The sequence below is a fragment of the Drosophila pseudoobscura genome, chromosome 3 (assembly GCF_009870125.1).
Source record: "Drosophila pseudoobscura strain MV-25-SWS-2005 chromosome 3, UCI_Dpse_MV25, whole genome shotgun sequence".
Taxonomy (NCBI): domain Eukaryota; kingdom Metazoa; phylum Arthropoda; class Insecta; order Diptera; family Drosophilidae; genus Drosophila; species Drosophila pseudoobscura.
Window position 1 is genome coordinate 20,723,739 of NC_046680.1, and position 26,279 is coordinate 20,750,017.

General features: G+C 52.2%; 6 protein-coding genes across 9 annotated transcripts; 3 read left to right on the top strand and 3 right to left on the bottom strand.

Moving 5' to 3' along the window:
- Positions 1-426: 426 nt before the first annotated feature.
- Positions 427-1,246, top strand: LOC6898948 (uncharacterized). The gene is made up of 4 exons (XM_004444447.3): positions 427-655; positions 720-808; positions 872-1,004; positions 1,065-1,246. Exons 1-4 carry the CDS (start codon positions 532-534, stop codon positions 1,133-1,135), a joined length of 417 nt encoding a protein of 138 aa, XP_004444504.1. The 5' UTR covers positions 427-531; the 3' UTR covers positions 1,136-1,246.
- A 354-nt stretch (positions 1,247-1,600) lies between these two features.
- LOC6898949 (uncharacterized) lies at positions 1,601-2,328 on the top strand. Of its 2 annotated transcripts, none has more exons than XM_004444448.3 (4): positions 1,601-1,792; positions 1,850-1,932; positions 1,990-2,128; positions 2,186-2,328. In XM_004444448.3, the coding sequence occupies exons 1-4, from the start codon at positions 1,681-1,683 to the stop codon at positions 2,263-2,265; spliced, it is 414 nt and encodes a 137-aa protein (XP_004444505.2). In that variant the 5' UTR covers positions 1,601-1,680; the 3' UTR covers positions 2,266-2,328. The 2 variants fall into 2 exon arrangements, 1 of the variants encoding a protein (XP_004444505.2); XR_001452387.2 differs by having other exon boundaries at positions 1,604-1,792; positions 1,983-2,128; positions 2,186-2,323.
- On the bottom strand, positions 2,242-3,373 carry Damm (Death associated molecule related to Mch2 caspase). Of its 2 annotated transcripts, none has more exons than XM_004444449.3 (4): positions 3,259-3,373; positions 2,975-3,209; positions 2,500-2,911; positions 2,242-2,429 (listed from the first exon to the last, which is right to left on the bottom strand). In XM_004444449.3, the coding sequence occupies exons 1-4, from the start codon at positions 3,316-3,318 to the stop codon at positions 2,372-2,374; spliced, it is 765 nt and encodes a 254-aa protein (XP_004444506.3). In that variant the 5' UTR covers positions 3,319-3,373; the 3' UTR covers positions 2,242-2,371. The 2 variants fall into 2 exon arrangements, with proteins under 2 accessions (XP_004444506.3, XP_033235091.1); XM_033379200.1 differs by having other exon boundaries at positions 2,244-2,429; positions 2,480-2,911.
- Positions 3,374-3,417: 44 nt separating this feature from the next.
- On the bottom strand, positions 3,418-21,159 carry LOC6898950 (midasin). 2 transcript variants are annotated; one of them, XM_015185153.2, is made up of 13 exons: positions 20,937-21,159; positions 20,656-20,876; positions 19,613-20,588; positions 19,385-19,548; positions 14,116-19,327; positions 13,897-14,056; positions 11,994-13,834; positions 5,529-11,939; positions 5,329-5,455; positions 4,798-5,269; positions 4,630-4,735; positions 3,886-4,569; positions 3,418-3,827 (listed from the first exon to the last, which is right to left on the bottom strand). In XM_015185153.2, the coding sequence occupies exons 1-13, from the start codon at positions 21,051-21,053 to the stop codon at positions 3,651-3,653; spliced, it is 16,668 nt and encodes a 5,555-aa protein (XP_015040639.2). In that variant the 5' UTR covers positions 21,054-21,159; the 3' UTR covers positions 3,418-3,650. The 2 variants fall into 2 exon arrangements, with proteins under 2 accessions (XP_015040639.2, XP_002138911.3); XM_002138875.4 differs by having other exon boundaries at positions 11,994-13,837.
- A 121-nt stretch (positions 21,160-21,280) lies between these two features.
- On the top strand, positions 21,281-22,898 carry cuff (cutoff). The gene is made up of 5 exons (XM_002138876.3): positions 21,281-21,445; positions 21,533-22,066; positions 22,121-22,268; positions 22,331-22,538; positions 22,597-22,898. Exons 1-5 carry the CDS (start codon positions 21,436-21,438, stop codon positions 22,843-22,845), a joined length of 1,149 nt encoding a protein of 382 aa, XP_002138912.3. The 5' UTR covers positions 21,281-21,435; the 3' UTR covers positions 22,846-22,898.
- Positions 22,862-25,597, bottom strand: ERp60 (disulfide-isomerase A3). The gene is made up of 4 exons (XM_015185155.2): positions 25,309-25,597; positions 24,196-24,636; positions 23,938-24,051; positions 22,862-23,869 (listed from the first exon to the last, which is right to left on the bottom strand). The coding sequence occupies exons 1-4, from the start codon at positions 25,464-25,466 to the stop codon at positions 23,104-23,106; spliced, it is 1,479 nt and encodes a 492-aa protein (XP_015040641.2). The 5' UTR covers positions 25,467-25,597; the 3' UTR covers positions 22,862-23,103.
- Between the last annotated feature and the right edge of the window lie 682 nt (positions 25,598-26,279).

The following is a 26,279-nucleotide window of genomic DNA, read 5'->3' on the forward strand; positions in this document are numbered from 1 at the left end:
AAGGCAAACACAGGGAGTACTCCAGACCGACGGAGAGGCCCGGCAATCACGTTCTGCGGCTTTGTTTGGAGACTCCACGCTCTCCGAGTCGACTCTCTTGGACTTCCCGGCCTCTTTTCGATACTATTTGCCAAAAGTATACGCATTAATTGCCGATTGCGTTGTTTACTTGTAATTTATTGTATAACACGTAACCGAAAATCCGAACATACTCGTACAGCTACTGCTGGTAGGCCAGGGACGGTCATTGCAATCGTCATTGCTGGAGGTCTACGTTGAAATATGTCCCTTCCTCCCCTCCTCTCGAACCAGCTGCAGAGACTACTCACTAGTACCGCTAATTTAAGATAAATAAACTTTTGTTACTTCTGAATCATGTTCTCTCATCAAATAAAACTTCTTTCGATATAACATGCTCTATCATTACTGTCACACATTAAGTACACATTACTCGCAAAACTTCAGAACTCAACTCAACAAATCAAAGTTAAGGATTTTCTCAGTATACACTACTAAAAAGCCGCCTGCAGAATGATCTATCTACAGAATTGTTGCTGCTTCGTGGATTTGCGTCTGGGTGCGATCATATCAGGCCTAGTCCATGCTATTGCTGACGTGTTAGGAGGCTTCTTCATAATGATAATGGCCGGAACGGGTGAGTTACTCAGGACAGTATCAGAGGATAAGTAAACTTGACTCTGCCATTACCATTTCTCTAGGGACTCCCGATCTGTGCCACAAGCTGACTATTTTCTTATTCATAGTACATTTGGTTAGTTGCGCGGGCATGGTCTTCGGCTCCATTAAGGTATGTTAGATCCTTACATAGGAAACAGATAGATGGCCTGACTGAATCGGTTCCATTCTCTAGCTTAGCACCAAATTCATGATCCCATACATATTGATGACCTTAGCAATGATCCTATACCTGATCCCCCTGTTCGTAGCCGATGTAATTCTTGCCGTTTGGTACTTTGTATTGATAACGTATTTCTTACTGTTCTGTAAGTATTCCATGGCTCTGGACCTGGCTCTGGCTCAATTAATCGTTTTTCCCTAAACAGGTATCTCTTTGTACTGCTGGCTTGTAGCCTACTCCTTCTATGCGGCCCTGGGCGGGACCCTCTTTATATAGAGAGGTTTGATCAAGCACTTATCTCATCAATATCAAATTTTAACGTATTCTCTTTGTAAAGGTTAATTTAGGCGCATTCAAAATTGAAAATATTATCGATATATATTTCTTTCAATGTAGAATGTGTTTTTTTGTCTGTTAATTCATTTTCATTTCTTCTGTACCATAGATTCTATGTGCTACAATGTACAATGTACAATCACTAACCATACAATCACATATTTTTGTCGAAACATATATGTTGCGTGTGTACTAACACATGCAAAGATGTTCTCTCTGTGCTCTCTCTCTCATGATGACGTCACTCTGGGGTATTGATAGCGCAAGTCAGTGTGTGACACTTTCGTTGTATGAACTGGCACATCTACATATATACTGTATGGTTAGTGGTACAATGCACAACCCTACATAAACTGTAGACGGAAGTTACTATTTCTAGCACGTGATTCACCTGTCAATCATACCCGTCCTTACCTTATCAGTCAGAAAAATAATGTCTGTTAGAAAATATAGTCTGTTTCTCAACCGATAGCAAAACAATCTCCATGATACGCTTAAAATGGTGTTGCTACTGCATTGCACTACGCAAGGCGTGCATAATCATCGCCTGTTTAGACTTTGTTATTAACTTAACCATCGCCACCATTGGCGCAAAATGTAAGTTTAATGTCACAGTCAATCAACCCCTGTAATACCTATCCCTAATCTTTGCAGATCAATTCATCGATAGGATTGAGCAGGCGGTGGCTATTTGTCACTGCATTGGCTGTGTCTTCCTGATAGGCGGGGCTCTGCTCGTAGGTTCAGCTCTAGCATAACATCATTAGTATTACCTCTTTCCCCACAGCCTCCAGAAATCATCCGTTCTGCTGATCTTCTTCCTCATTACCAGCCTGACCAACTATGTCATCTTGATCGCCTATGTCATCTACATTTGCTTTGATTGGTTACCCAAGGGGGAGTTTATGGTGCCTATCATTATAACTTATACATGTGAGTTTCCTTTATACTCGAGCACCTGCTCCTGCTCACATACTACCTGTTTTCCAGTTGTTGGAATATACTTTTGGCTCGTCGTCTTCTCCCATTACAAAAACGTGACCAACGATACTGTAACGATTGATGTATAATCTCTTAATGTTGATCTTTAAATCGAAGCTAAGTAATTAAAATTCCCAGTGATTGTCTCATTATAACGATCCGCAATTTCTTTATGGGTATCCAGACTGAAGGCGCCTACCTAAAGTAATACTTTTTACTTATCGCTTTGGTATAACAAGGTAACTGCCGGTATCTAGAAGATTTAAACAATAAGAAATTGTATATTGTTAAAAAAGAAGATCCCTCTTAGAGTCTCTGCTCACCCCTCTGCACTGGAGTCTTTGTCGACCTTCAAGTTCACTTCGTCCATGATGGATAAAAAGTCCTTCTCAGTCGCAAGCTCATCCATGCACTTGCACAGAGTTTGGATGTATAGGGACCCTTTGGACCTCCTGCGATAGCTCTTAAAGCCCTCGGTGCTACTAAAGCACTTGACGTACTCGTTGGGACTATGTTTCATTAGAGTTGCATCCGCTTCCAATTCGCCCTTGCATGCCTGCGCAATGAGGATCTTGGGCTTTCCTTTGAGAGTCTCGTTTTTAAATAATGGCAAGAGAACGTCCTTGTGCAGTGAGTACTCCTTGTTGTCTGATGCCACGATCATTTCGTTTTCACCTCCGTGACTCAGTAAGACAATGATCAATGCAGACTGCTGTTCAAAGTTTTTTCGTTCGACTGCAAAATTTTTTTTTTAATTATTACGATATTGGAATTTGAGTGCTTCTCGGCACTACTCACTTTCACTTATTTTCTCCTTTACCGCAGCCAATGTAGGATCCTTTATTTCTATTATCTGGCACTGGAGTTTCTCGAATGTCTTGCGCAGCGCTTGTACATCCTTCTCGCTGCCAACTCGGGGTTCATGAAGATCGTTTTTGAAAGTCACATGATTGAATATGTAAATGAGCCGGGGAGCTGATATCGTGGGCGTGGGTTTGAACTCTCCGCTTGCTTCCGGCAGCGTTTCTGTTGACTATTTAAAACAGGATGTGGGGATCCTTTTGGTATATGTGTATACCTACCAGCTGTCTACGTAACATCATGCGGCGTTCGCCAAATTTGGGTGGTCTGGGGAGGGCCATCTTTCTAAGTCTGTTTCCGTCAAAGGTCTTACTTGAACAAAATGCATCGAATGCATCGAACTTGTATGACACTCAAAGAAACTTTAGATAACTCAAAGATAAGTCGAAGTGGTGTTTTATTGCAAACTCTACAAGATAATATTAACGATAAGATAGCGATCTTTGCTTATAAAACTACGCGAATCTGGCCGGCCTTTCATAAAGCTTATCTACTGAAGTAACATTGCTACTTAAACCTATTAAAAACGTGTCAATAAAGGAAAACATAAATATCTTCATGATAAGTGCATTCTGTACAGACCAATCTATAGTTCCACCCTATAGACCACCCTTCACTCGCTGTTCACCAGCTCGAACCACTGCCTCATGGCTTCGCTGAGCACCAGCGGAAGCTGATTCAGATCCCTGACAATCACGTAGTAGGGGAACGGGAAACTGTCCAGATACGAGCTGATGTTCACCGAACCATCCGCATTCACGACCACATGCTGTATGTCCAGAATGGAGTTCTAGAAGGAGTGTGTGATTAGTACATAGTGCAGTGAAATCCTTGTTTGGTCCTTTTACCTTATTATCAGGATTGTCAATGATGATGTACACCAGGAAGATGCGCTGCAGTCGCGCCAGTTTGATGGCACTCTTCACCTTCTGGGCGCCCTCGCTGAATATGTTGCGGCCATCGCTGAGGATGAGCAGCAGATTCTCAAAGAGTCCATTGTCTCCGCCCAAGCCACTCTCCTCGGCGTTCGCGGTGCGCATAAAGTCCAACAGTCCGGCAATTTTCGTCTTGTCCTGGGAAAAGTTCAGGGCGTTCACCAATCGCGGGCCATCGAACTGTTCCGTATGGTTAAGGATGATCTGTGGTGCCTCGCCGAACGAGACAATGCTTAAGCGTCCACTCTCCAGCAGCGTCAGTGCCTGCGAGACCAGTGAGATGGCCTCCAGGGTCAGCGTCTTGGAATTATTGTGGTGCATCGACTTGGAATCGTCGATGGCAATCGTGATCTTGTAGTCCCGCTGTGCAGGCTTGGTGCGTCGCAGCCAGATCTTATCCTTGCGGAACTGGGACGCAATGTAGGGAATGATCTTCTTCATGTTGATACGACGACCGGTGCGATAGTCGCCCTTCAGTCGTGTGCACTTCGTCGGCTCCAATATGAGGCGCAGCTGCTCGCAGAGCTCGCGAGCATTCTGGGTCATGCGACTGGATATGCTCTGCCAGTTCTCGTAGTCCTCGTGTTGCGGTTGCGTCTGTATAAAGAGGGGGGCGCGGTTAAAAGGGAGATTACGCAGAGGAATACTCAAACTTACGCCGCGGAATGTGGTCAACTGCTGCTGGTACATCTGCCGCAGTTCCATCTGCTGTCCGGTACTTAGCTCCTCAGCATGTGCGCTCTTGTCCATCAGCAGTTCGATGCTGTTCAATCAGAAATTGCCATCAGGGGTATTCAGGGATTCAGATGTGTCGAATCTACTCACTTGCTATGCGCTGTCGTCTCAGCACTGCGAGGCACTGTCATTGTGGGCACTACCTCTCCCTCGATCTCCATGCCTTCGGGTGTCTCCAGGCGATCCTTCGACTGTTCGGTTTTGGAGGGTTTGTCGGACTTTTGCTCCGTCTTCTCCGCTCCTAGCTGTTCGAGCTGTGCATCTTCCTCCTGGTCGGGTGCTGGCTCTTCGGTTTCCATCAATTCATCGGCATTCTCCGCTTCTGTCTCTTCGTTGGGCACCTCATCCTCCTCCTGGTGCTGGATCTTCTTCGACTGCTCCTCGGTGGCATTGTCCAAGGTCGTCTTGTCACTGTTCTTCGGGTCCTTGACATGCTGGTACTCCTCTGCCTCGGCCGGATCCGTTTGGTCCGGCTGCAGCTGCTCGGACTCTTCCGTTTCTTTGGACTCCTTCATCTGATCAATGGTCTTCAGTTGCTTCAATTTATTCTTCTCCGCTTCTCCTGTTAAAAATGAATCAGATTAGACTTTAATTTCGAATCAGGGAATCTTTGATGCTTGCCCAGAGTGCGCTCCTCGTTGGTGCGTCCCTGCTTGCGCTTCTCCTGCGTCTGCTTCTCGTTCTTGCGCTCCTCCTGGGACACAGTCTCCTGGGTCTCGGCAACGCCCTGGTGGCCGCCATCGTTGGTCTGCAAAGGGTTACAAAGGTTGATAATCGAAGGAGTTTATTTACGCTGAAGTATATTCCGAGTGCGCACTTACATCGTTCTCGGCCTGGCCAACGCCATCCTTCTCCTCGCCCGTTTCCTGCTCGTCCATCTTTTGCTCCTGCTTAACATCCTGATCCTGGGGCTGCTGCACTTGATCCGCGGAGCTGCTCTTCTCGGTCTCGGGCACAGACTGCACATTCTCTTCCTTGCTGGACTTGTCCTGCGACTGTGCGTGTTGCTCCGGCTTCTCTTCGCGCTTTTCACCCTCCTCTGGATCCTCTGCATCGGCAGGGGTTTCCTCCTCTTCAGGTTCCAGTTCGCCCCGTGTCTGGGTCTCGGGCTCCTGCTTTTCATCCTCCGGTGAGGCGTCTTCACCTTCGTCTTCTGGACCATTTTGTCCAGCATCGGCAGCATCCTTGCCCGCTTCCGTTTCCTCTTCGGAGTCGCTGTCATCGCTCTCCGGATGGGCGTCCTCTTCTTTGGGGTCTTCCTCTGCATCGCCGTCGGCATCCTCGGCTGGTTGCATGTTCTCCTTCATGGCATCGATGTCGAAGGGATTCTCGTCTGTTGGCTCCTCCGCCTCGTCGTGGCCCTCGTCGACGTTGTTCATGTCGCCCAGATCCATTTCCTCTGGCTCTGGGGGCTCCTCCAGTTCGTTGTGCATGGCATTCGTTTGCTCCTCGTCCATTTCCGGATCCTTCATGTCCTCGATGTCCTTGGCCTGCTCCTTGCGCTTGTCCTCGCTGTCACCGGGCTCGTTGGTGGCATCCAGGCCGTCCTTCTCGTGCTCATCCCGGCCATCCTCCTTGGCGGCTTCGTTTTTGGTATCCAGATCGTTGTGCGTGTCCTTCTCGTCCTTGCTGCCCTTGCCCTGATCCTCTTCGTTCAGTTCGGGCTCCTCTTCCTCGGGCTTCTCCTCGTCGTCGCCCCAAATCTGCTCGTCCAGCTTCTCGGCGCCCTCTTCCGTCTCGCCCATTTCCTTGTTGAGCTCCTCCTCTTCCTCGGACTCGCCGCTGTCGTCCTCCTCGGGCTTCTCCACGTCCTGCATTTCGGCATCGAAATTGTCGCTCATGTCGATGCCCTTCTCCTCCTTGCAGTCGGGCTCCTGCTTGTCGCCCTCGTCCTTGCGATCCTCCGGTCGCTTGGCATCGTCCAGCTGATCCTCCGACTCGATCTTGTCCGAGGCATCGTTTTCCCCTGTGCCATCCTCCAGGCCGAAGCCCTCGCCGTTCTTCGAGTCCTGTTGCGACTGCCCCTCTTCGTCCTGCATCAGGTCTTTCGGCACACAGAATCCCCTGCTGCCGATCTCCACGAATATGGTCAACATCACGGACATCATCTTGGCCGAGACCTTGTGCGTGCCCAGCTGCTGCAGCAGCAGGTAGTCAGCCAGCAGCTGATACTGGTCCAGGATGGGGATCAGTGACACGGCGCGACGCAGGCACAGCAGTTTCTCGGCGCTAGGATGGGCGTGCTTCAGCACCAGGAGCACATTGGAGAGCTTCTCGAGGACGCGGGGCAGGCTCAGGAGCTGCCAGTCCGTAGCCAGATCGCTGGTCAGACACTTCTTCAGATGTTGCTCCTGCAGAGCTTCCGATTGCTGCTCTTCCTGTTGCTCCTTGCCGTTCTCTTGCGCTTGGGCGTGCTGCTTATAGATCTTCTGCAGGGACAGCAGGACGCAGTGGGCAATGTTGGCCAATTCCGTATCCGCATTGGCCACATCGATGGGCTCCTGCTCCTCCGGCGAGAGCTCAGTAGATGTCTCCGCCTTAAGTCTCGACAGCAGCTCTACCAGTGGCTGAGCCACGGGCAGAAGTGCATTCTGTTCGGTTCGGAGCAGTGCGAGGATTTTTTCAATGGTCTCGAGAATCTGACGGTAGCCCTTCTGGTAGTGTTCCATTTTGTCGGTGGACACGTACTCGAGGCTACTGGAATTTAGCTCGTGCAGCAGCTTCTGGCTACTCCCCAGGATCTGGCCGGATAGCTGCAGAACCTCCGATAGGGCCAGAGGCACTGCCCGATCCAGGGCCCGATGCTCATTGACCTCCGCCGATGAGAGAATTGGGGGAGCACAGCTAAGAAGCAGCTGCCACTGCCTGAGTACATAGTGGATCTGGCAAAGCTTCTGTCTCATCTCTGCGCTCACATCCGCACTGCGGGAGAAGTCCAGCGACTGGAGATCGCTCTCGGCTCGCTCCCTGGCATCGGCCACCTGCCGGAGACTGGCCAGAGCGTTGCGCAGTTCGTGCAGCTGCCGTGTGCCATCGGAGAGCTGTTGGCGCTGCTGCTGCACCAGCAGGAACATGTCCACGGCAAAGCCCTTGATACGCTCGATATTGGGTGGCCCCAGCTCCGAGAGCGGTGTCAGCATGATGTTCTGCAGCAGCTTCAGCTTGAATACGCTCTTCATGAAGTACAGGTCTAGGTTCTCGTTCAGATGCTGCCAGCTGGGATGGAGCCGCGGCAGCATGGCCTGGATGCAGTAGGGTGGCAGCCTAAAGTCCTCGAATTCGGTTCGCAGCGAGAGCTCCATGAGGCCCGTCTTGTAGCTGATACCCAGCCGATGGAGGGTCTTGAAGAGGTCCGTCAGCGCCTTGCGCTTCTGTTGAAGGATCTGCTTGGCCTGCAGCTTCTGCTGGGGCCGCTCTTTACTGCGGTCCACATTTAGAGCGCGTAGATGCTCGCAGCGTTCAAGCTGGGCGGACAGCAACTCGTCCAGCTCTGTGATCAGCTCGCCGTAGGGCACATGCGCCAGCGTCTCCTCCACCACATGGCGGGCGGTGGCAAAGTGCTTTTCCAGGCGCTGCAACAGCGCATTGTCGGCCACGTGCTCCGAGCGGATGGAGAAGCTGTCGCTTAGCTGCTCGCTGGCCAGGAAGCAGGCCGGCTGGTCCGCGAGGAGGGACTTTATCTTGTTGAGGTGTCTCTGATTCTTGGCCTTGTCGTTGCCGAAACTGTAGTCCTTGGCGGTAGCGTCCTTCGGCTGGAAGACCTCGCTGATCTTCGCCAGCAGCGCCAGCTTGTACTCCTTGAGGAACTTGTTGAGGTTCCGGTGAACGCTGGCCACATTATTCCGCATGCTGAAGTAGCTCAGGTCCTTGCTGTAGCTCTGGATCTTCACGAATTCACGCAGTTTCTTCTCGATGGGCGCCCGTCGTGCCTTCACGCTCTCCGCCACCTCTCCCGCAAATTGCGAGAAGTACAGCTGAAGGTTGTGCAGCGCGGCGATCAGTGGCGGCAACCCCTCAATCTTCCCCGCCCGCTCCACGTTGTGCAGATACATCTCGAAGCCGTGCAGCAGCTGCAGGCGTACGTGAAAGTCACCGTAAGAGGAGGCCTCCACAAACTGCCGCAGGATGCGTATCATCTGGGGCAGCTCGACGCGGCTGGCCTCGCCCAAGTCCTGGGCATCCAGCAGCTGATCCTGCCCGAAGCGCTGCTCGGCAAACCTGATGTCCGTGTAGGACTGGTCCAGCTTCTTCTGCTGGATGAACTGCTGCAGCAGGTTGTAGATGAAGAACCAGTAGCGATGCGCCTGCAGCTCCACCTGCTCCGCGGTCTGATTGAGACACTGGCGCCAGTGCTGCAGCTCTAGCTTGGTCCAGCGCTGCACGAACTCTGCCACCTCGGTCTCCTCCGCGACGAGGTTGTTCTTGCGGTGCGCCACCTCGTTCCAGAGGGCCACCTTCTGGCGGAGCAGCTGGAAGCCCGTATTGAAGCGCACCACACAGGCGTGGGCGGGCAGCTTCCGGATGCGAGCAATCACCAGGCGGATATCCGCCAGTCCCGCGTGCTCTGGGTACAGCTCCAGCTGCTCCACCACGCGCCTGTCGATGCGTCCTAGGACGTCCATGCAGCCCTGCACCTCGGCTATGTTCGAGTCCTTGTAATAGTCGTACGGCTTCTGAGCTCCCGTCTCCTCCTGCAGATCGATGTCACGCAGCTGGCGCTGCTGCAGGGCCAGCCCAAAGGCCAGGCCATTGCAGGCGCGCTCGTCGAGCGCAGCGCCCAGTGCAGTCCTGTAGTGGCCATGGAGATGGGCAAAGACCTGAAAGCGGGCCTGGTAGGGCGACAGGAAATGCAGCTCTGCTGCTGCTGCCGCTATGTCCTTTGGCTGCTCCCGGTAGTAGACGGGAGTGTGGCGGGCCATCACCTCGATGAAATTGCGAGCCAGGAAGGAGTAATCCTGCTCGGCCACAATCTGCGACAATTTCGCCTTGCTGTCGGCCTTCTTGTCGAGCTTCAGCACCTGCTCGAGCGTGGGCTGGGCCAGAAACTCGGCAAAGTCCTCCTCCAGATTCGTGGGGAAGTTCTGCTCGATCTCCTGCAGCTCCACCAGCTCCTCACTGTCGACACCGCCCCGGGTCTTGGTCACGTACAGACTCTCCGCCTCCGCCTTGAGCTGGCACCGACGCTGCTCCTCCTGCTGCCAGGTCTGGTTGCAGATGCTCAAGGCGTCGTCGTAGGCCGCGAAGCTTTCCTCGTCGATGCTCGAGGCCAGGGCAATGTAGTTGCGCAGCTCGCTCAGCTTGGCCTTCAGCAGGCGGAAGTACTCGTGCTCGGAGTGCGGCAGCTCGGCGAGCAGTCCGTAGAGGTGGCTGTTCCGTATACGCAGCGGCTGCTGGGAGGGGAACTGCACAATCTCGCCGATGGTCTGCTGCAACTGTTCCGCCTGGGCCACATTGCCCGCCTTCTGGACACGCGCGAATATCACTTTGAGCGTCTCCAGGCCGAACCGCAGCTGATTGACGGCGCACTTGATGGGCTCCACAAAGTCCTGGTAGTAGGCGGTGTAGCGGGACAGGGTGTGATGGACGAATCTCTGGGCATTGGCCAGCCACAGCTGCAGCTTGCCGAGCGTCTCGCTGCTGCTCTTCTGCTGGCCACTGGAGGCCGCCTGGGCCTCCGTAAAACCAATCCAATCGGAGCGAACGACGCGCAGCATGTTGTACAGCGTCTGGCAGTCGCCGTTCGACTGCAGGAAGTGCGTCAGATCCTGGACGAGACCGGCGTACAGACACTGCTCGGGTCGCAGGGCAAGCTTCTGGGAGAGCTGCTGCTGTCGCTGCCGTGCCGCCTGCAGGCGCGTCACCAGCTCCGTGTGGATCTCCTCCCCAAAGTGGCGGTAGTCCATAATGATGCCCATAAAGTCGTAGGCAGTGGTCAGGTTCCGCAGGCAGGCAATGTCCTCGGTGATGTACTGGTTCTTCAGGCGATTCTTCTCCACGGGATCGATCAGCGGGGCGTGGGTGAGCAGGCACAGTTCGAGAGCTCCCACAAGAGCATTTGTGAAGGCCACATCGAAGGCGGCTGTCAGGGAATCCTCTGGAAAGCTGGCATCATCGCTCCTCGACTGCAATTGGCCGAGCATCGCGCGCAACTCCACTCTGCAGTTCTCGAAGCCCGCGTCCGATTTTTGTGCTCCGGCACTCAGCTGCGTCACGTAGTCCAGCTCCTTCAGCAGCTGGCTGCCACTCTCCAGAGTCTGGCGGCAATTGTTGGCCCGGCCACTGTAGCGGGGAGCCAGCAGCGGCGCGTTCCCCCAGAGCAGTTGGCGCGTCTGCTGCAGCGAAGAGCGCCACGTTTGCAGATCACTGATAGGCACCGATCGCAGCTGGCCGTTCTTCTGGCAAATGAGCGACAGCAGGACACTGGTCAAAGCGGGACCCTGGTAGCTGTATCGACTGGAGATCTCCTTCTCCTCATCGGAGGAGGGTCCGCGCACGCAGTCGAGGCGCGTGGAGAGATTATCCAGTTGGTAGCACTGTAGGGCGTTGCGGTACTGCCGTTGATACGTGCGCAGTCCTTTGTAGCTGCCACCCATCTTCTCTAGAACTGACGCAAAGTCCTGAGAATCCTTTAAGTGATCCAGCTCTTGCCACAGCTCCCTCCAGACACTACGGATCTGCACGTGCGTGACTTTGTTCAGCGTGTTGAGGCACTGCCACAGATGGCTGTTCAGCGTCAGCAGCTGGTCCGTGTACATGGGATTCACTTGGTCCTCAGAGTCCTCACGCAGCGTGCCCGTCAACAGGCGCTCCATGAAAAACTCTCTGAGGGCAGCCATCAAAAGTTGCGGCGAACCAATATCTGCTTGGCTCTTCTGCTCCACCTGTTCCTCCTCCTGCTCTTCCGCGTTCAATAGAGCCTTGAGGCCGTCAAGATCCATGTCTATGGATAGTCCGGTCTCCTCAGTGTTTTCTGTGGCCTCCTTGAGTATCGCTTGGAGTTTCTGCAGCGAGGATTGTAGCCCAACATTGGCATCCATCAGGGATTCACTCAGCTCGAATGCCTTCAGTGCAATCCCCTGCGTATGCGAGCGCTGGAACGAGCGCCACTTGTGCGCCTCATCCGACTGCAGGACCAGCCATCGTCTAAGCCAGACAGTCTCCTCCAAATTGCCGTAACGTGGCACCACGCTCAGGTCCCGCTCCAGTTGCTCCAGATCCAGATGCAGTTTGATCTACGCAAAAGAATAATTACATTTTGAGATCTCCAGGGAGGCCGATTTACTCACCTGACTATCCAGATAGTGGGGCTGGAACTGGGTAAACTGTTTGCTGTATATCTTGCAGGATATATTCAAGGGACGCCTCGTCTCCTCCACATAACCGAGCAGCTTCTGCACACTTTCCGCCAGTGCTGGCTGTCCGCTCAAGTCCTTCCATAGGGGAGCTAGCAGATGCTTCTGCAGCCACTGGAAGTGCAGCACCAGCTTGTGCATCAGCGGCACAAAGATCTCATTGTTGTAGAGCAGCTTCTGCTGCCGGCACGTGGCCAGCAGGCGATTGAACCAGTGGAACCTCGTCACGAGCTGTGCATACTGTGGCAGATCCAAGCGGGCTGACGCCAAGTCCTGCAGCAATCCCTGATGCAGCGCCTCCAGGAAGCGCGCCAGATTCGAGAGGAAGTCATTTGCGTACTTCTCTGTGACTTTCTGCTCCTGCAGAGCCTGCGAATACTGCAGGGCGTCCATCAACTGCACCCTGGTGGCAGAATTTCCCTGGCTGGGGCTGGGCACGTCTCTGAGCAACAGTCGTGCCAGAAGGGAGGCACTGATCGTTAGGGAATCAGCAGACGATGCCAGCTCTCCCGCTGTTGCATAGTCGCGCAGACGGGGAAAGAGCTTCCTATTCCATGGCAGATTCGACAGAGGAGCTGCCGGTGCCCCGGTAGCCTGTTCGCCTAAGCAGGAGTATAGTTTATTCGCCAAGTCTTGGACCTCCGTTGACTGCTCCGTGAGCCACGGCTGCAGGTAGAGATGTCGCATCTGGAGGTCTCCAGAGGCAGACGACTCATAGAGCATGTAGATGAAGTGACGGCACACCTCCTTCAGATTGAGTCCACTCAAGTCCAGCGCCGCCATTCGATGGAAAAGCGCCGCGAGCTGCTGCTGCGGCAACTCAGTCTCTTCCAGGGACAATGCGCGGAGCAGCACTCTAAGAGCCACCGCCTGGAGTTTGATTAGCTTTAGGGAACTGAGATTTCCCGTGCTTATGATGGTATCGCTGAGGAGATCCTCCTCATTTCCCTCTGTTGCCTCGCCCTTGTAGAGCTCCGTTCGGGCGAGTACCACTTCGCGCAGCTTGTTCTGGTAGTAGGAAAGTCCGTAGCCCATTAGATCCGTGCTGGCCGCGTACACATACACCTCCATGGCAGCCACGTAGATGGCCCGCTTCAGGTGGTAGCCGATGCGTCGATAGGCGGCGCTGAGGAAGGCCAACTGTGTCAGGTGCGAGATGGAGTATCCGTTGAACTCGGTCAGTCCGCTTATGGCGCAATGTATGTCCAGGATGCAATCAATGGCCTCCGTCTGGTGGACGCCCTGGCCGTGGACAAAGGCCCGCATGTCGTCCGTAGTGTATTCGTTCCGGCACAACGACAGCTCCACGCATCGATTGCGCATGGCCCGCGACAGCTCGCCATTCTTCGGGTCGATGGTGAGAAAGGCTCGGAAGTTCGGTGACTTTTCGACCACCTCAGCGGTGTCCTGGGCACTGATGCCCTTTTCGGCAATCAGTAGATTTCCATTTGGCTCAAAGACCGGATTCAGGCGATCCAAAACAGCCGAGGAGCAGAGATTCACGTGCTCCAGCAACATGAATTGGCCACACTTTAGCGCTGTCACAATGCGGGAGTCCACCCACTCGAAGGAGCCGCCTGTATTGAGCGATTCCGCACTCTTGATGTATCCCTGGAGCAGCATGAACTGCGACCCGATCTCACCCATCTGCTGGAACGACTCAACTTGGCAGCTCTGCGGTGTCGCCTCCAGCTTCTGAATGATCTGCCCGAGCGCATGAAGACGCACGCCGAAAAACTGCAGCTCATCGGCCACGCTGCTGTGCTGCTGGGATTCTACTGAAAGGCATTCAAGAGTTAGCCCAAAGTGGAGTCTTCCTCTCTCTTTGTCCACTCACCTTCTGTCACCTTCGTCAGCATATTGTACCTGCTCCAGCAGCTCCATAATTGCTCCACGAAGTCTGTTTGTAGACGCTGCACGAATGCCTTCTGCACTGAGGCGAAGACTAGAGTCTCCACTCGCTTGTAAATGGCTTCCAGATGTCGATTTAGATCGATCTATGAACAAAGGAAGGCGTTAGAAGAGACTTTTGAAAGCGGATTCCATTTGCATTTACCTGCTGGAAGCTGCCCGTAACAGAGTCATCGATGATGTCCGTATTGCACACCCGATTCGAGAGCACACACAGTGCGTCAATCAGCTTTGTTTTGCCACTGTCCGTGGCCCCGCAGAGCAGCAGAGGCTTCTCCATGTGCACCGTCTCGACAATTTGCTTGAGCAACTGTCGCTGACTCTGGAGCAGCAGAGGAGCAGTGTGCTCCTGCTGCTGCACAGCCATATCCATGTCTGGGCTGTCGTCCTGCTCTCGCTGCAGCACCACATCATTGAGATACACCCTGTCTGCCGTCCAGTAGAGAGCCACATCCTCGGCCACGGCATTCAGCTGATCGGCATCGCATTGGAACACACTCGCGAAGGCATTCCGTATGTAGATCTTGTCCTGGTCACAGCGCATCCGCTGATAGTAGACCAGCTGCATGCGTTCATACAGCGTTAGAAGAAAGTCGCGAAAGGCGACCCGAAAGGTGGCTTGAGTCGCCGCCGGCTTGATGATGTAGCCCGTTTGCGGATTGTGAAGCAGGTCGCACCAGCGCAGGATATCGCGCAAATTGAACTCGTACGGTCCGCCCCTGTAGGCAAACTCCATGGTGGCCACACCTCCGTCCAGCTGCTCCGAGAAGCGCACCAGACGAGCGGCCAAATCGAAGGCTTTCCTCGATTCCTCCTCGGTTCCCTTGCCATTGTACAGGTCAAAGAGGTTGCCCTGGACAGGGTTCGCCTCCTGGTCCAAAAGCGAGTGGAAATGGCTGCCCAGCTGCTCAAAGTAGGCGCCGTACTTGACCTGAACCACATGCAGAAGATCCTCGGTGGTTAGCTTACGCAGGTAGACCTTGGTGAACCGATTGAGAAAGGATTGAGGCAAACCCTTGCGTCCGCCGCCCTGCTTGAGGGGATTCTGACAGGCAAAGATGCGCGTGCTGCCAGCCAAATGGAAGCTCTTGTTCAGCTCGGGAATATACACCTCGCCACGATGATCCAACACAGCGTTGAGTCCTTCGAGCACCGATTGTGGCGCCAGATTCAGTTCATCGAGAAGTATCCAGGTATTGTGCGCCTTCAGAGCGGCCAAGAGGGGGCCATCGCGCCACACAAAGCTGCCAATGGCGGCCTTCGATGCCTCCTGTCTGCTGGACTCGAGTAAATTATCCTCGGCTGGCAGATCGGTGCCAAAGAGATCGGCCAGATCTGTGTGCTCACACAGATTGATGCGCACAATCTGATAGCCAATGGCCGCTGCGATGCTCTCCACAATCGATGTCTTGCCAACGCCCGGCGGCCCCTCCAGCAGCACGGGCTTCTGCAGTGACAGCGCCGACAGCAGACGGAATAGATTCTGCTTGGTGGTGGGGGCATCAAAGAAGAAGGGAGCATCCTGCTTGGCGGCCGATAAGCGCTCCTGGTTCACAGCAATGTAGAAGGGTCGCAGGCCAAAGCTAGCGGCGTCCATCTCCACTTGATCGCCCCGCTTCTGGGTCACATCCTCGAGGGTGAAGTGCTCGTCTAGGATCAGAGCAGCCTGCTTGATGGCCTCCTCGATGATACGTCGCTTAAGCTGCTCCACCTGGGCCTGGGGCTCGTGGAGCAGCATTTCCAGGGCGTCCAGGAAGATGGTCTCCAGCCCAAAGATGGCCCGCTCGGCGAAACTCAGGTGCCGATTGCTCGCAATGTAGTTGGCCCACGCGAGGATGTCGCGCACAGAGAACCTAAACTTGTCGTTCGATTGACGCATGTGGAGGACTATTTCCACCAGGTACTCGGCCACTTTGCGGCTGGATCCGTTGTCCTGTCGCGACATGCAGTTGTGGGCGATCTCGATGAGGTCCGCCTTGTTGTCGGAGGGCAGGCACCAGATCTCGGTGAAGCGATTCCGGAGCGCGGGCGAGAGTTCCTTCTTGCCAAAGTCCCCGCCGGGATTCATGGTGGCCAGGAACTGGAAGCCCGCCTTGGCCTGCACAACAAAGTCCGAGGCCGAGTCGGAGTCGGGATTCACGCCCCCCTTCTCCGCCAGCAGGACAGTGCGCTCCGTCTCGAGTATGCAGTTGAGACGCTCCAGCACCGAGTCCTCGGCCAGCGATATCTCGTCGGCCATGAAGTAGGAGCCCTCCTGCATCGCGTAGATTAGCGGTCCGTCGGCCCACTCAAAGAGCTGCGTGCTATCCTGGCCGCGACAGGGTCGCAGACCGCCCAGAAAGTCCGCTCCCTCCGTGTGCATGTGACAGTTTAGTATCCGCAGCTGGACATCGGCTATGCTGGCCAGGAGCTGGCAGACAGTGGTCTTGCCACAGCCCGTAGGACCCACGAGCAGCACAGGCTCATCGAACTCCAGAGCCTTGGCCGTCAGGACGGCCATGCGCGTCATATTCCTCGTCCACACGATGTCGCCGCGCAGCTTGAAGTTGCGTATGGCCTGCAGGATGCGCCTGCTCACAGGGGAGCAGCTCTCGCTCGACGTTTGGATGTCGAAGAGCAACTGATGGTCGATGGTCTTCTTGAAGTTCGCGTACAGCGTCCGCTCGATCAACTGGTGCTCGTCGGAGGTCCGCACTTTCGCGGACAGCACCAGGTATCCCTCCTCGACGAGATGCTGATTCCAGTCGTATCGGGGATCATCGTGCAGCGACTTGTCCGCGTGCGTATATCTGTTGCCCCAGCGGAAGAGATCGCGCAGTGTGAACACCTGCTTGGAGGTGTTTTTGCGGTGGTGCTGTAGCTGCGTCATGCACTGGACCATCTTCCGGGCGTACGAGGGCGGGATGAGGCACCGCTTCTCGAGTATGGTTTCCAGTTCCACGCGTGGAATATCCGCAAAGTGCAGCTCAATGAAGCGGTTCTTGAAGGCACGCGAAAGGGTCTTGCGACCGCCATAGAGTCCCGGCGGATTCTGTGTGGCGAAAAGCATAAAATTCGGATGGGCTTTCACTAGTGTCTGCGTCTCGGCAATGTAAAGCTCTCGATTGTCGTCTAGCACGCGATTGAGCGCTTCCAGAATGTCGGTGGAGGCCAGATTCAGTTCGTCCAAGATGATCCAGAAACCCTGACGCATGGCCTGCACGAGGACACCCTCCTGGAAGGTGAGCTTGCCCTCCAGATCGGCCGCATAGGTGCCAATGTACTCCTGAAGGTCGGTGTGCTCGTGGTTGTTGATGCGCAGACAGCGATTGCCACTTCGGCGGGCCACGTAGTCGATAAGACTAGTCTTGCCGGCACTGGTGGGTCCCTGGAGCAGGATGGGCAGCTTTCCAATCGATATAATGCGCGCGAGATCCTGCAGATTCTTTTGGACGCTCTCCGTGAGGATGTAGTGGGAGCAGGACTGCTGCTCCAGGCCCCCCAGCTGTATCCAGTAGCCCTCGAACTGTAGATAGTTCTCTCCCAATCGGGGCAACTGCTTGCTAAGCACGGCCTTGGCATTGCTCAGCAGGGCATTCCGAATGAGCAGCAGCACCACATGATGCGACTCCGGATCCAGCTGGGTGAGAAAACTCAGGCAGAAGCTCTCGTACAGATTCCGCTCAATGGAGCCGCACAGATTCCGAGCACAGATGCGCAGACTGCGGCACAGGGTGCGCAGAGAGTAGACGGGACGATTGCCCAGGCCATCGTTCAGCTGGAGCTCGGAGAGGCGACGCAGTGACTTGTAGAGCTGGACAATGCTGTGCACGGACTTCCGCTGGATGCCCGTGTTGGCCAAATAGTCACTCACCAGCAGACTGAGGTCCGCGTCCGTCGTCAGTTCGTCCACAAAGAATTCGGTAAATCGATTGCGTATGCCCACGGGCAGATCCTTCTTGCCTATGTCCGTGTTGGGGTTCATGCAGGCGAAGATGCGAAAGTCCGGATGCCGCTTGACGGGCGTGAAATCACCCCGCTCCAGCAGCACAACCGATCCCTCTGGCTCTAGGATGGTCGACAGGCATTCCAGGGTCTCGGCCGATGCCAAATTGATCTCGTCCAGCAGCACCCATTCGCCTTTGCTGATGCAGTTCACCAGGGAACCGGGTATGAAGGCAAACGAAATGTTAATGCTCTTGTCCAGCTGTGTCTGCAGCTTCTGCAGCTTCTCGCAAAGCGTGCGCCAACGCGGCACCATCTGGTGGCTCTTTAGATCCTTGTTCCTGAACACCTGATGGCACAGGCTGATCATCGTGCGTATGATGACACTGTGCCGGCCGCTGTTATAATGCGTGGCAAAGATCCGGAGGAACTGCATGTTCTTCTCGGCATTGAAGGTCTCGCAGAGCAAGTGCTCGAATTCGCAGCGCAGCGGCGACAGCACGTAGTTGAGTTCGACGGGCTTGAATCCGCCCACGAGATCTGAGACATCCGACTGGTTGTTCATGTTCACGACGACCAGCTTGTGTTCGGTGCGCTCGGCCAGATATTGCACGGAGGAGGTCTTGCCCACACCCGTCTCCCCCACCAGCAGCACGGGCTCCGAGTGGCTCACACAGACGGCAATCCGTTCCAAGATGCAGCTGGCGAGACGTGTAAACGAGAAGGTGGTACGCTTGACGCTGGTCTGGCCGATGGCCCTCCTGGTCTGTTCGGTTAGTTTCTGTCGCTTCAGGTCTTGCTCTGAGAGCTGCTCCCCATTCTCATTATTGGACAGCAGCTCGGACTTGGCCAGAAGACTGGCACGTCCGATCTTGATAATCTCCAGTCCAAAATCCACATCCGGTTTGTATTCATTGGCGAAATGCTCGCATCTGGAGCGAATGATGCCCAACTTGGCGCCGATGCTTGTGATTAGCGTGATCTTCTCCCTGCTCTGCGGCAGATACGAACAGAATACATCGACGGCATTCTGGAACACAAAGTAGGCACACTCGGCGCTGGTCACCGAGAACTGGGCATTCGAACGCTGGCACAGCTTGACCAGATCCCGGGTCGAGACCAGGCGGCCCGAGTTGGGACTGGATGAGAGTGTGACCTGCTCAAAGGGCAGCGCCACGTACTTCTCCGTGTTGTCCGCCTTGTCGTTCGATTCCTGCTGACGCAGATTGTCGGCGGCCATGTGATTGCCACTGGAGAAGGTAAGGAACACGTCCACCACTCGATTGGCGACGGTCGCCAGCTTGGGATAGTTTGTGCTGACCACCTTGCACAGCTCGTTACGGGAGAGCGGCAGAACGTTAATCGTATACAGATATTTATCCAGTAGCGAATAGAGCGATTTCTGTCCCGAATTGCTGGCCGATTTGTTGGTCCTAAAACAGAGAAAATGTTTAGGATAAAGATGCTTTGAATGCTCCATAGACTCTTACCGCACTGTGACAAACAATTGGAAGCCTGGCTCAATCTTCACAGAGTCGCGAAAGCCGGGAACGCTCAGGCACTGCCTCTCCAGCAAACTGCTCAGAATTGTGTAGGTGTCTTGGGTGGCGGCATCCAGATCCTCCAGCAACAGCCAGTAGCCATGCATGACAGCCTAAAAGTGCAAATAATCATTCATATAATAGAACCCTCGTTCAGTTTAATCAATTCCTTCTCACCTGCGTGAGGACACCAGGAAGCCAAACGAATTCCCCAGGCACATCTGTGCAGCGATATTGGCCCAATAGCATTTTGCTGTCGGTCTGGTCGCCCAGCTGTATCCGTAGAAAGCCATGCTTTTGCGACATTTCACCCAGATCCAGCAATGCCTGGTCGATGGGAAGGTCCTCCTCCAGTTTCCGCTTCTTTTCTTTCCCCTTTTTTCCTTTTTTTGGTGTCAACAATTTGTCCTCCTCTTCAGCCTTTCGCAGCGCCTTTTCGCGAGTTTCAATCTCCTTGGGCTTGGGGCAAATGCGTCCCGTCTTGCGGGCCAGATACTCAATAAGCGTCGTCTTGCCACAGCCCACAGGACCGGATAGGCAAATCGGCTTGGCCGCTGCGACACCAAGGGCAATGCTCCGCAGATTTACAACCGTCGAATCCACTTTTACAATGCGATCGTAGCAGCCGTCAGTGCTGCCATAGAATTCCTGATTCTGCTTGTTGAATGTCGGCAAGAGTACGCCCTCAATGTTGGTCACACTCTGGTCGGGGCTCAGGCTCAAAATCTGTTCAGGCGTTTCGTCTTCGTTAGAATAGCAGCAGCCCTCGGCCTGCCTGGCTACGGCCCATGACTGTTCCTTCTCGCATTCAAATCGGAGCTGTGCTTCTGTGGATATCATGGCATTTTGGGCATTCAGCTGTGTGGGGCTCATATTCGTGAGCATGGCCATGATGTAGTTGCAGTAGAGTTGTATCATCGGGCAGGGGGTCTCGAGTTGCGAGTAGGTGGCAATGAAGCCGGACCAGTCCCACAACTCACGGAAGTAGGACGTGTCACTTCGCAGCAACTGGTAGCAACATTTCAAGAGCTCCAGTTCATCTAACTTTTGGCTGGCCTTTGCGTTCTTTGCCCTTTTGCTGGGGACACTGCTGGAATTACTTTGGCTTTTCTCGAACGGTGCTGGCTTGTTGTGGAAGTAGCTCTTTGCAAACCTATACGGATGTCAGAGGGAATGTGTGCTTTTGAGACTGGTCATCCGATACAGGGACCTCTACTCACCTCTGCGCATCCACAGAGAAGTCCATTAGCTTTGACAGGGCGATGCACTCTTTATGATATTGATGGATATCGTCTCCAGCCGAGTCCCATCGCAGGGCCATGCTAAGAAGTAGCAACAGCTGCTCCTCAAAGCTCACTGCCAAGGGAACGGTGTAGGCCGGACACGCAAGTTCCTCGCTGAGACTGCAGAACAGACGTTCCACGTCTTGAGGCACATATTTCTAAAGTAGAGCAAAGGTTTGTAAAGTTTGTTTTTTATTAAAATATGATCATACACTTACCTTCTTTCTGATGAACTTCTGTACATTTTGAACAAACAAATTGTCTTGGGGCTCGTTGGCAGTCAACTGCAGAAGCCGCTGTGCACAAAATCGTAGCTTGCTGGCATTTACCTCCATTGCCTTGGTAGCCGGTCAACTGTATTCGGATACTGTTATTTCTTTCGAGCTACTTTTAACTGCTTTCGAATTAATTTCAGAGCTCAGACCCGGGAATGACACACGCGAATTTGAAACACGTGCAGCGCACCTTGCAATGGTTGCCACACCGTTCATTGCGAACATCTGTGTGCGGCAGTCTGGCAACCTTCCGGTTTGTTTACGTTTGGCATCCCCAAAACCGGCGTTGCGCCAAATTGTTGTGAGTGGTAGTGGGAAGCACAGTAGAGCCTCGAAAATAATTACTGAACCAGTGTGATTTGTAAAAGTTAAAAGCCTGTTTACACAACACATTGCAACCTTGAACGATTAACGAAAGTTGTATATTGGAAGAAACATTAATATGTTTGCAAGTATGCGTATAGTATTTAACGCGGCCACTTTTTTTTGTTAAGCAACGGTAAAACCAATTTTAGGAAAATTAAATCTTGCGTTTTCAGATGAATCCATGATGCTTTCTGATGAAATATTATTAAATATAAAACCTCACGTTATTACCAAAGCGGACCGATGTGACTTTCCAGAATTTTCTAAGCCAGTGGCTCACGGGGGCTTCAGCTTATCGCCATATGGAAAATTTGAGAACAATGCAAATCGCTTGCGCTACGTAGTCGTTCCAAAAATGGACAAATTCCAAGTGCACCTGGGGGACTCTGAGCCGAGTCCTCCGCGAAGTTTACTCTTATCGCAGCCAGGCTTGGACAACATACTATTGTACATGGAGAGCACTGGGACATCCCATCTAAGCGCCAAACTGGAGGTGGAAGTCAGTTACGACATTGTGAGCACCACCGAAGTTCTTGAACTAATCTTGAGGACTCCCTACGAAATTAAGGAGAACTGGACCCTCGCCGTGACCAAGTATCGAAACACGATTTACATCAGCCCCGTGGTTCCTGAGGATCTAAAAACTTCTCCCATGAAGGAGCTGAATGCTGATTGGCTCGCAAAGCTTCGGAGGCACTTCCTATCCGGTAGGGCATTGGATTAACCATCCAATATTACTATTTAGTATTTTTTTTTTTCAGAGAATGCAAATGCAATGCCGAAACCATGCGACCCAATGGATCCGACTGGACAATACAACGGAGTGTTTTCCTTCAGCATAAATGGCACACGTTTTATTTTCGATTCACCAGTTCTGGCCGAAGGTTTTTGCACAGGAAGTGACAGAAGGTAAGTACGGGAATGTACATTTAAAATCGGTTTAAATTTATTTGCTCTTATTCGCCTGCTAGTTCAAATTATGTCTTTACGGAGCTGCAGTTTCGCCAAGACAGTATGAGCGTGGATGAATGGGCTACGCACAACCGTTGCGACGCCCTCAAGTGGTGGTCCAAGTGTTTTCTGGTGGGCATCGAAAACATTTACGTTGCTAATGTTAACCGCCACACCATCGCGCACACCGTTAACAAGCTATCTGTGCGCCAACTTTGGAAGGACTGCGTTAGTACATATATACAATATACTCCGATTGAAATAACACTTTAATTTGTTTACGCAGGAAAAAGCCTGGTCACCGCATGTCTGTGTCAATTTCCTGCTGCGGCTGGTAGACCAGATTCGCGGCTTTATGTCGGTAGTCGACTGCCCCAGGACCGTGTATCTGATGAAGTTTGATGCTAGCCGGGGGGAGATCTCGTACACATCGTATCTTGGCAGGAACCTGTATACCTTCATTCCCGATTGGTTTCGCATCATGTTGGACGAGCGCATGGAGGACTTTACCCCCACAACACTTCATAAGAACTAAAGAAAATAATTTTTCATTTCATTGTTGAGTAGATAAATGAAGTTTTAAGTTTATTGTGACATCTTCATGGGGTTGGGTTTGTGTTCATCTGCGTTATCATCATCACTACTATATATAATTTAATACAATTTTTGTCCCATCAAGAATTTGAAGAGAATGCATTCGACTTTTACAAAAATATGGAAATGCTAGTTACACCGCCACTACACCACATTAACGACGCAGTCAGCAGTAAGAGTTAATATTAGAGCCTGGAGCTTAGAGCTCGGTCTTCTTGGGCCTTCCGTCACGGTCGAAGCTCTTCAGTTCTGTGGTCGCTTCCTTGGCAATGTATTTGATGAAATCGTCGACCTCGCGACCCCCGTTGTAGCTTACGGGGTTATTCTTCGAGTCCTTGGGGAGCCAGAAGAGTGTGGGGAATCCACGCACATTGAACTCTGGTGGCACATCGTTGGCCGTGGCATCCATTTTGACAATGACCACATCCTCGTCTTGCAGTTTCTCGGCCAGCTCCTCGTAGATGGGAGTCAACTTCTTGCAGTGGCCGCACCATGGGGCGTAGAACTCAATGAGCGTGTCCTTGCCGTTGTTGATCACCAGATCGTCAAAGTTCTTAGCTACAGCCACCTTGACCGGAGTATCGTTCGACTCTGGGACGGGCTCGCTCTTGACATATGGCTCCAGTTCGTCGGCCAGCAGCTTCTCAACAAAATCTTGTAGGTTCTCTACGGAGAACTCGTCCTTCAGAGAGTACTTGAGATTCTTGGCATCACGGGCCAAAACGATGGGTTTGTCGCCAACAAAATCGTAGCCGTATTCGTTCAACTCGTGCTGGAAGTCGTCCTTGGAGCTGATGGCAAAGCTAATTTGGCCGGCAAATTCCTTGGCCACCTTCAGGACACGGTTGCGCCAGTAGTTGGTGCCCTTGGGATTCTTCTGGTAGTCGACGCTGTAGTAGGCGGTGATCAGGGGGTTCTGGAAGTCCCGCGAAGTTTCCTGGGTACGATGACCAACCAAGCCATGGCTGCATAGATTGAACGAACGTAAATTAAGAGTGTGCTTGGGGGAGGATATAGAAAAGAGATCACTTACTAATTCTCCTTGATGAAGGTGGTCAGGTCGGACTCAGTGCTTCCCTCAAACTTGATTGTGGAAGCCTCAAACTTGTTGCTCAAATGTGGAGCACGGATCAGCACAATCTTATCGCTGTACGGAAGACAAGAGCCATCGAATACTTTGCTTATTTGTGACAAGGGACAAAACTTAATAGCTATTTTTTATTGCCTGAGGCGTAACAAATTGTATAAAGTATAATAAACGCATTTGCAGTCTTGAGATGGCATCACTTACGTTTCACCATTCTTCTTCAACACCTCCTCGTCGCTGCTGTGGCCAAAGCGATACTTCTCGCGGTTCTTGTCGGCAAACTTGAGGAAGATCTTCGCCAGCTGGGAGTCAATGTCTTCAAAGCTACCAAAGATTGAGGTCTCCTTGGTGTCCAGGAACTTGGCGAGCTCCTCCACAGAGCGCACATTCTTAGAGGCAGGTCCAACCTGAGCGCGCATGTATTTCGCAATGCCGATGGCCTCACGTGGTCCGCTGTAGTCCTGCGACACTTCATCCTGACGGAATATTTTCAGTGTGGGATAGCCGCTCACTGAGTACTTGCTGCAGGTCTCCTTGCCAGCCTCGGTACAGTCAACCTTGGCCAGCTTAATTGGCGGATCGTCATCCTTGACGAGCTCAGCCGCCTTGGCGTACTCAGGCTTGAGGCGCTTGCAGTGGCCGCACCTATAAGAACAGAAACAGTCTATTAGGACACGTCACAGTCTTTTCTCGAACAAATTTAGCTAGTTCATCATTTTTATCACGACAACAGGAAGACATGTTACCCAAAAAGTCGAATAGTTTGTAATTATAGCATGGGGTGCGTATACTTATCAGTTGGGTTGCCTTATCATGCACTCTTATTGCTAACAACGTCTAATTAAACTGCTTATGTTCCAGAGCTGATAAGCCCAACGATGCGGGGATTAAATGTAATTTAAAAACTCTTTCACTGCTCTCCGGGGAGATGGAAATCGGCCACCGGCCACCGGCCGGCAAGCCCCGTACAAAAACCCATATGCACTCGTATCTGGAAATGATAGCTTTGAAGTTTTCTCCCAATAATCTACTCACACTCATACGCTAACAAAGAGATAGTTGTATTGACACATTCGCTGGTTGAAGCTGCCTGCCCTCTACCCTACGTCTCTTAAAATGGCCGCTCTGATACCGACTTTGTAGTCGCTGATTTTTTTTTTTCTTCTGTTTCGACCCTCTTCTTAACGCTGACGTGTACTTTTGATTCGATTCATCGCAGCGCAATTTAATTAAAAAGCAGACGCAACAAGCTGATTAAGGTAATTGCACTCCCGACCAGCCACGCCCGCTCCCCTTACCCCACACACACGCACTTACCAGGGGGCATAGAACATAACCAATGTCGTCTCCTGCTGCTTCAGTGTGGATGCAAAGTTGTCGTCCCCCAGGTCCAGGACGTCACTCTCGGCGGCTAATGTAGTGGCAATGTAGCCGAAAATTAGCATGGCAGCTGCCAGACACCGCATTTTAATCATGTTTAGTCAGTACTACAATCTGAAGCAAATATATTTCTCGACTCGGCAACTGCCTGCTGCGACTAGACTAACTGTGCTATGTAGCCGTGTACTAGACCGGTAAATTTCTTTATAGCGATTGGTTTTGCTTCCCGTCGGTCGCCACGTCGCTATTCGTTACTTTATTGACTGTGTGACCAACAGCAAAGAAAGGCAGTGCTGAATATACCGAAAGTGTTCAGCGCTTATTTCGCAATGGGCGGAAATCCTGACATTTGTTAATTAAACTTAATTGTGCCGGCATATAGACAAAATTCAGATTGACTTAACAAAAGCGATTAGTTTCACCGTCTAAAACAGCACAAAACAATAATTTAATAACAAGTTAAGGGTACTTTTTGGTATTTTTTCGCGTTTCCGGTCGGCGTTGACATGCCGGCCTGCGGGTATTTTAATATTCCACCGAAAATAATGAAAATGTAATAATCTTGGCGCAGTTCAGGTCGAAGATATCGTGGTTTTTAGTTCAGATGAATGATGGCATGGATCTACAAGAAGAATTTACAATCTTTGATATTTTCCGCCATTTACCTCAAGTAGTTCAATTATTTAAACAGAGGGGCTTAAGTGGGCTAAGGTCGTTTTTTCATCATACATTTGACAAAAACAATCAAAACAATCGCCGTATCAGGAAAACAATTCAAGTATTTAAAACAAGCCAGTCAAGTAGAAAATTGATTCATTAATCGGAGAAAATTATATGTTCACACATGGAAGTCTTAGCTAGCTAGTAATATTCGGCGGAATATAAAAAACGGGGAATATGTATAATTG

Bases quoted from the DNA above. Each gene is read 5' to 3' on its own strand.
- cuff (XM_002138876.3), top strand. The intron at 22,067-22,120 runs GTAGGGCATTGG...TTTTTTTTTCAG, and splicing joins TCGGAGGCACTTCCTATCCG to AGAATGCAAATGCAATGCCG. The intron at 22,539-22,596 runs GTTAGTACATAT...TTGTTTACGCAG, and splicing joins GCCAACTTTGGAAGGACTGC to GAAAAAGCCTGGTCACCGCA.
- ERp60 (XM_015185155.2), bottom strand. From the start codon at position 25,466: ATGATTAAAATGCGGTGTCTGGCAGCTGCCATGCTAATTTTCGGCTAC. The intron at 24,637-25,308 runs GTAAGTGCGTGT...CTGTTCTTATAG, and splicing joins GTTATGTTCTATGCCCCCTG to GTGCGGCCACTGCAAGCGCC. The intron at 23,870-23,937 runs GTAAGTGATCTC...CAATCTATGCAG, and splicing joins ACCTTCATCAAGGAGAATTA to CCATGGCTTGGTTGGTCATC.
- Damm (XM_004444449.3), bottom strand. From the start codon at position 3,318: ATGGCCCTCCCCAGACCACCCAAATTTGGCGAACGCCGCATGATGTTA. The intron at 2,912-2,974 runs GTGAGTAGTGCC...AAAATTTTGCAG, and splicing joins AAAGGAGAAAATAAGTGAAA to TCGAACGAAAAAACTTTGAA. The intron at 2,430-2,499 runs GTGAGCAGAGAC...TAAATCTTCTAG, and splicing joins AAAGACTCCAGTGCAGAGGG to ATACCGGCAGTTACCTTGTT.
- LOC6898948 (XM_004444447.3), top strand. From the start codon at position 532: ATGATCTATCTACAGAATTGTTGCTGCTTCGTGGATTTGCGTCTGGGT. The intron at 656-719 runs GTGAGTTACTCA...CCATTTCTCTAG, and splicing joins AATGATAATGGCCGGAACGG to GGACTCCCGATCTGTGCCAC. The intron at 809-871 runs GTATGTTAGATC...TCCATTCTCTAG, and splicing joins TGGTCTTCGGCTCCATTAAG to CTTAGCACCAAATTCATGAT.
- LOC6898949 (XM_004444448.3), top strand. From the start codon at position 1,681: ATGATACGCTTAAAATGGTGTTGCTACTGCATTGCACTACGCAAGGCG. The intron at 1,793-1,849 runs GTAAGTTTAATG...TAATCTTTGCAG, and splicing joins CGCCACCATTGGCGCAAAAT to ATCAATTCATCGATAGGATT. The intron at 2,129-2,185 runs GTGAGTTTCCTT...CCTGTTTTCCAG, and splicing joins TATCATTATAACTTATACAT to TTGTTGGAATATACTTTTGG.
- LOC6898950 (XM_002138875.4), bottom strand. From the start codon at position 21,053: ATGGAGGTAAATGCCAGCAAGCTACGATTTTGTGCACAGCGGCTTCTG. The intron at 20,877-20,936 runs GTAAGTGTATGA...GCTCTACTTTAG, and splicing joins AGAAGTTCATCAGAAAGAAG to AAATATGTGCCTCAAGACGT. The intron at 3,828-3,885 runs GTAAAAGGACCA...CACTCCTTCTAG, and splicing joins TTGACAATCCTGATAATAAG to AACTCCATTCTGGACATACA.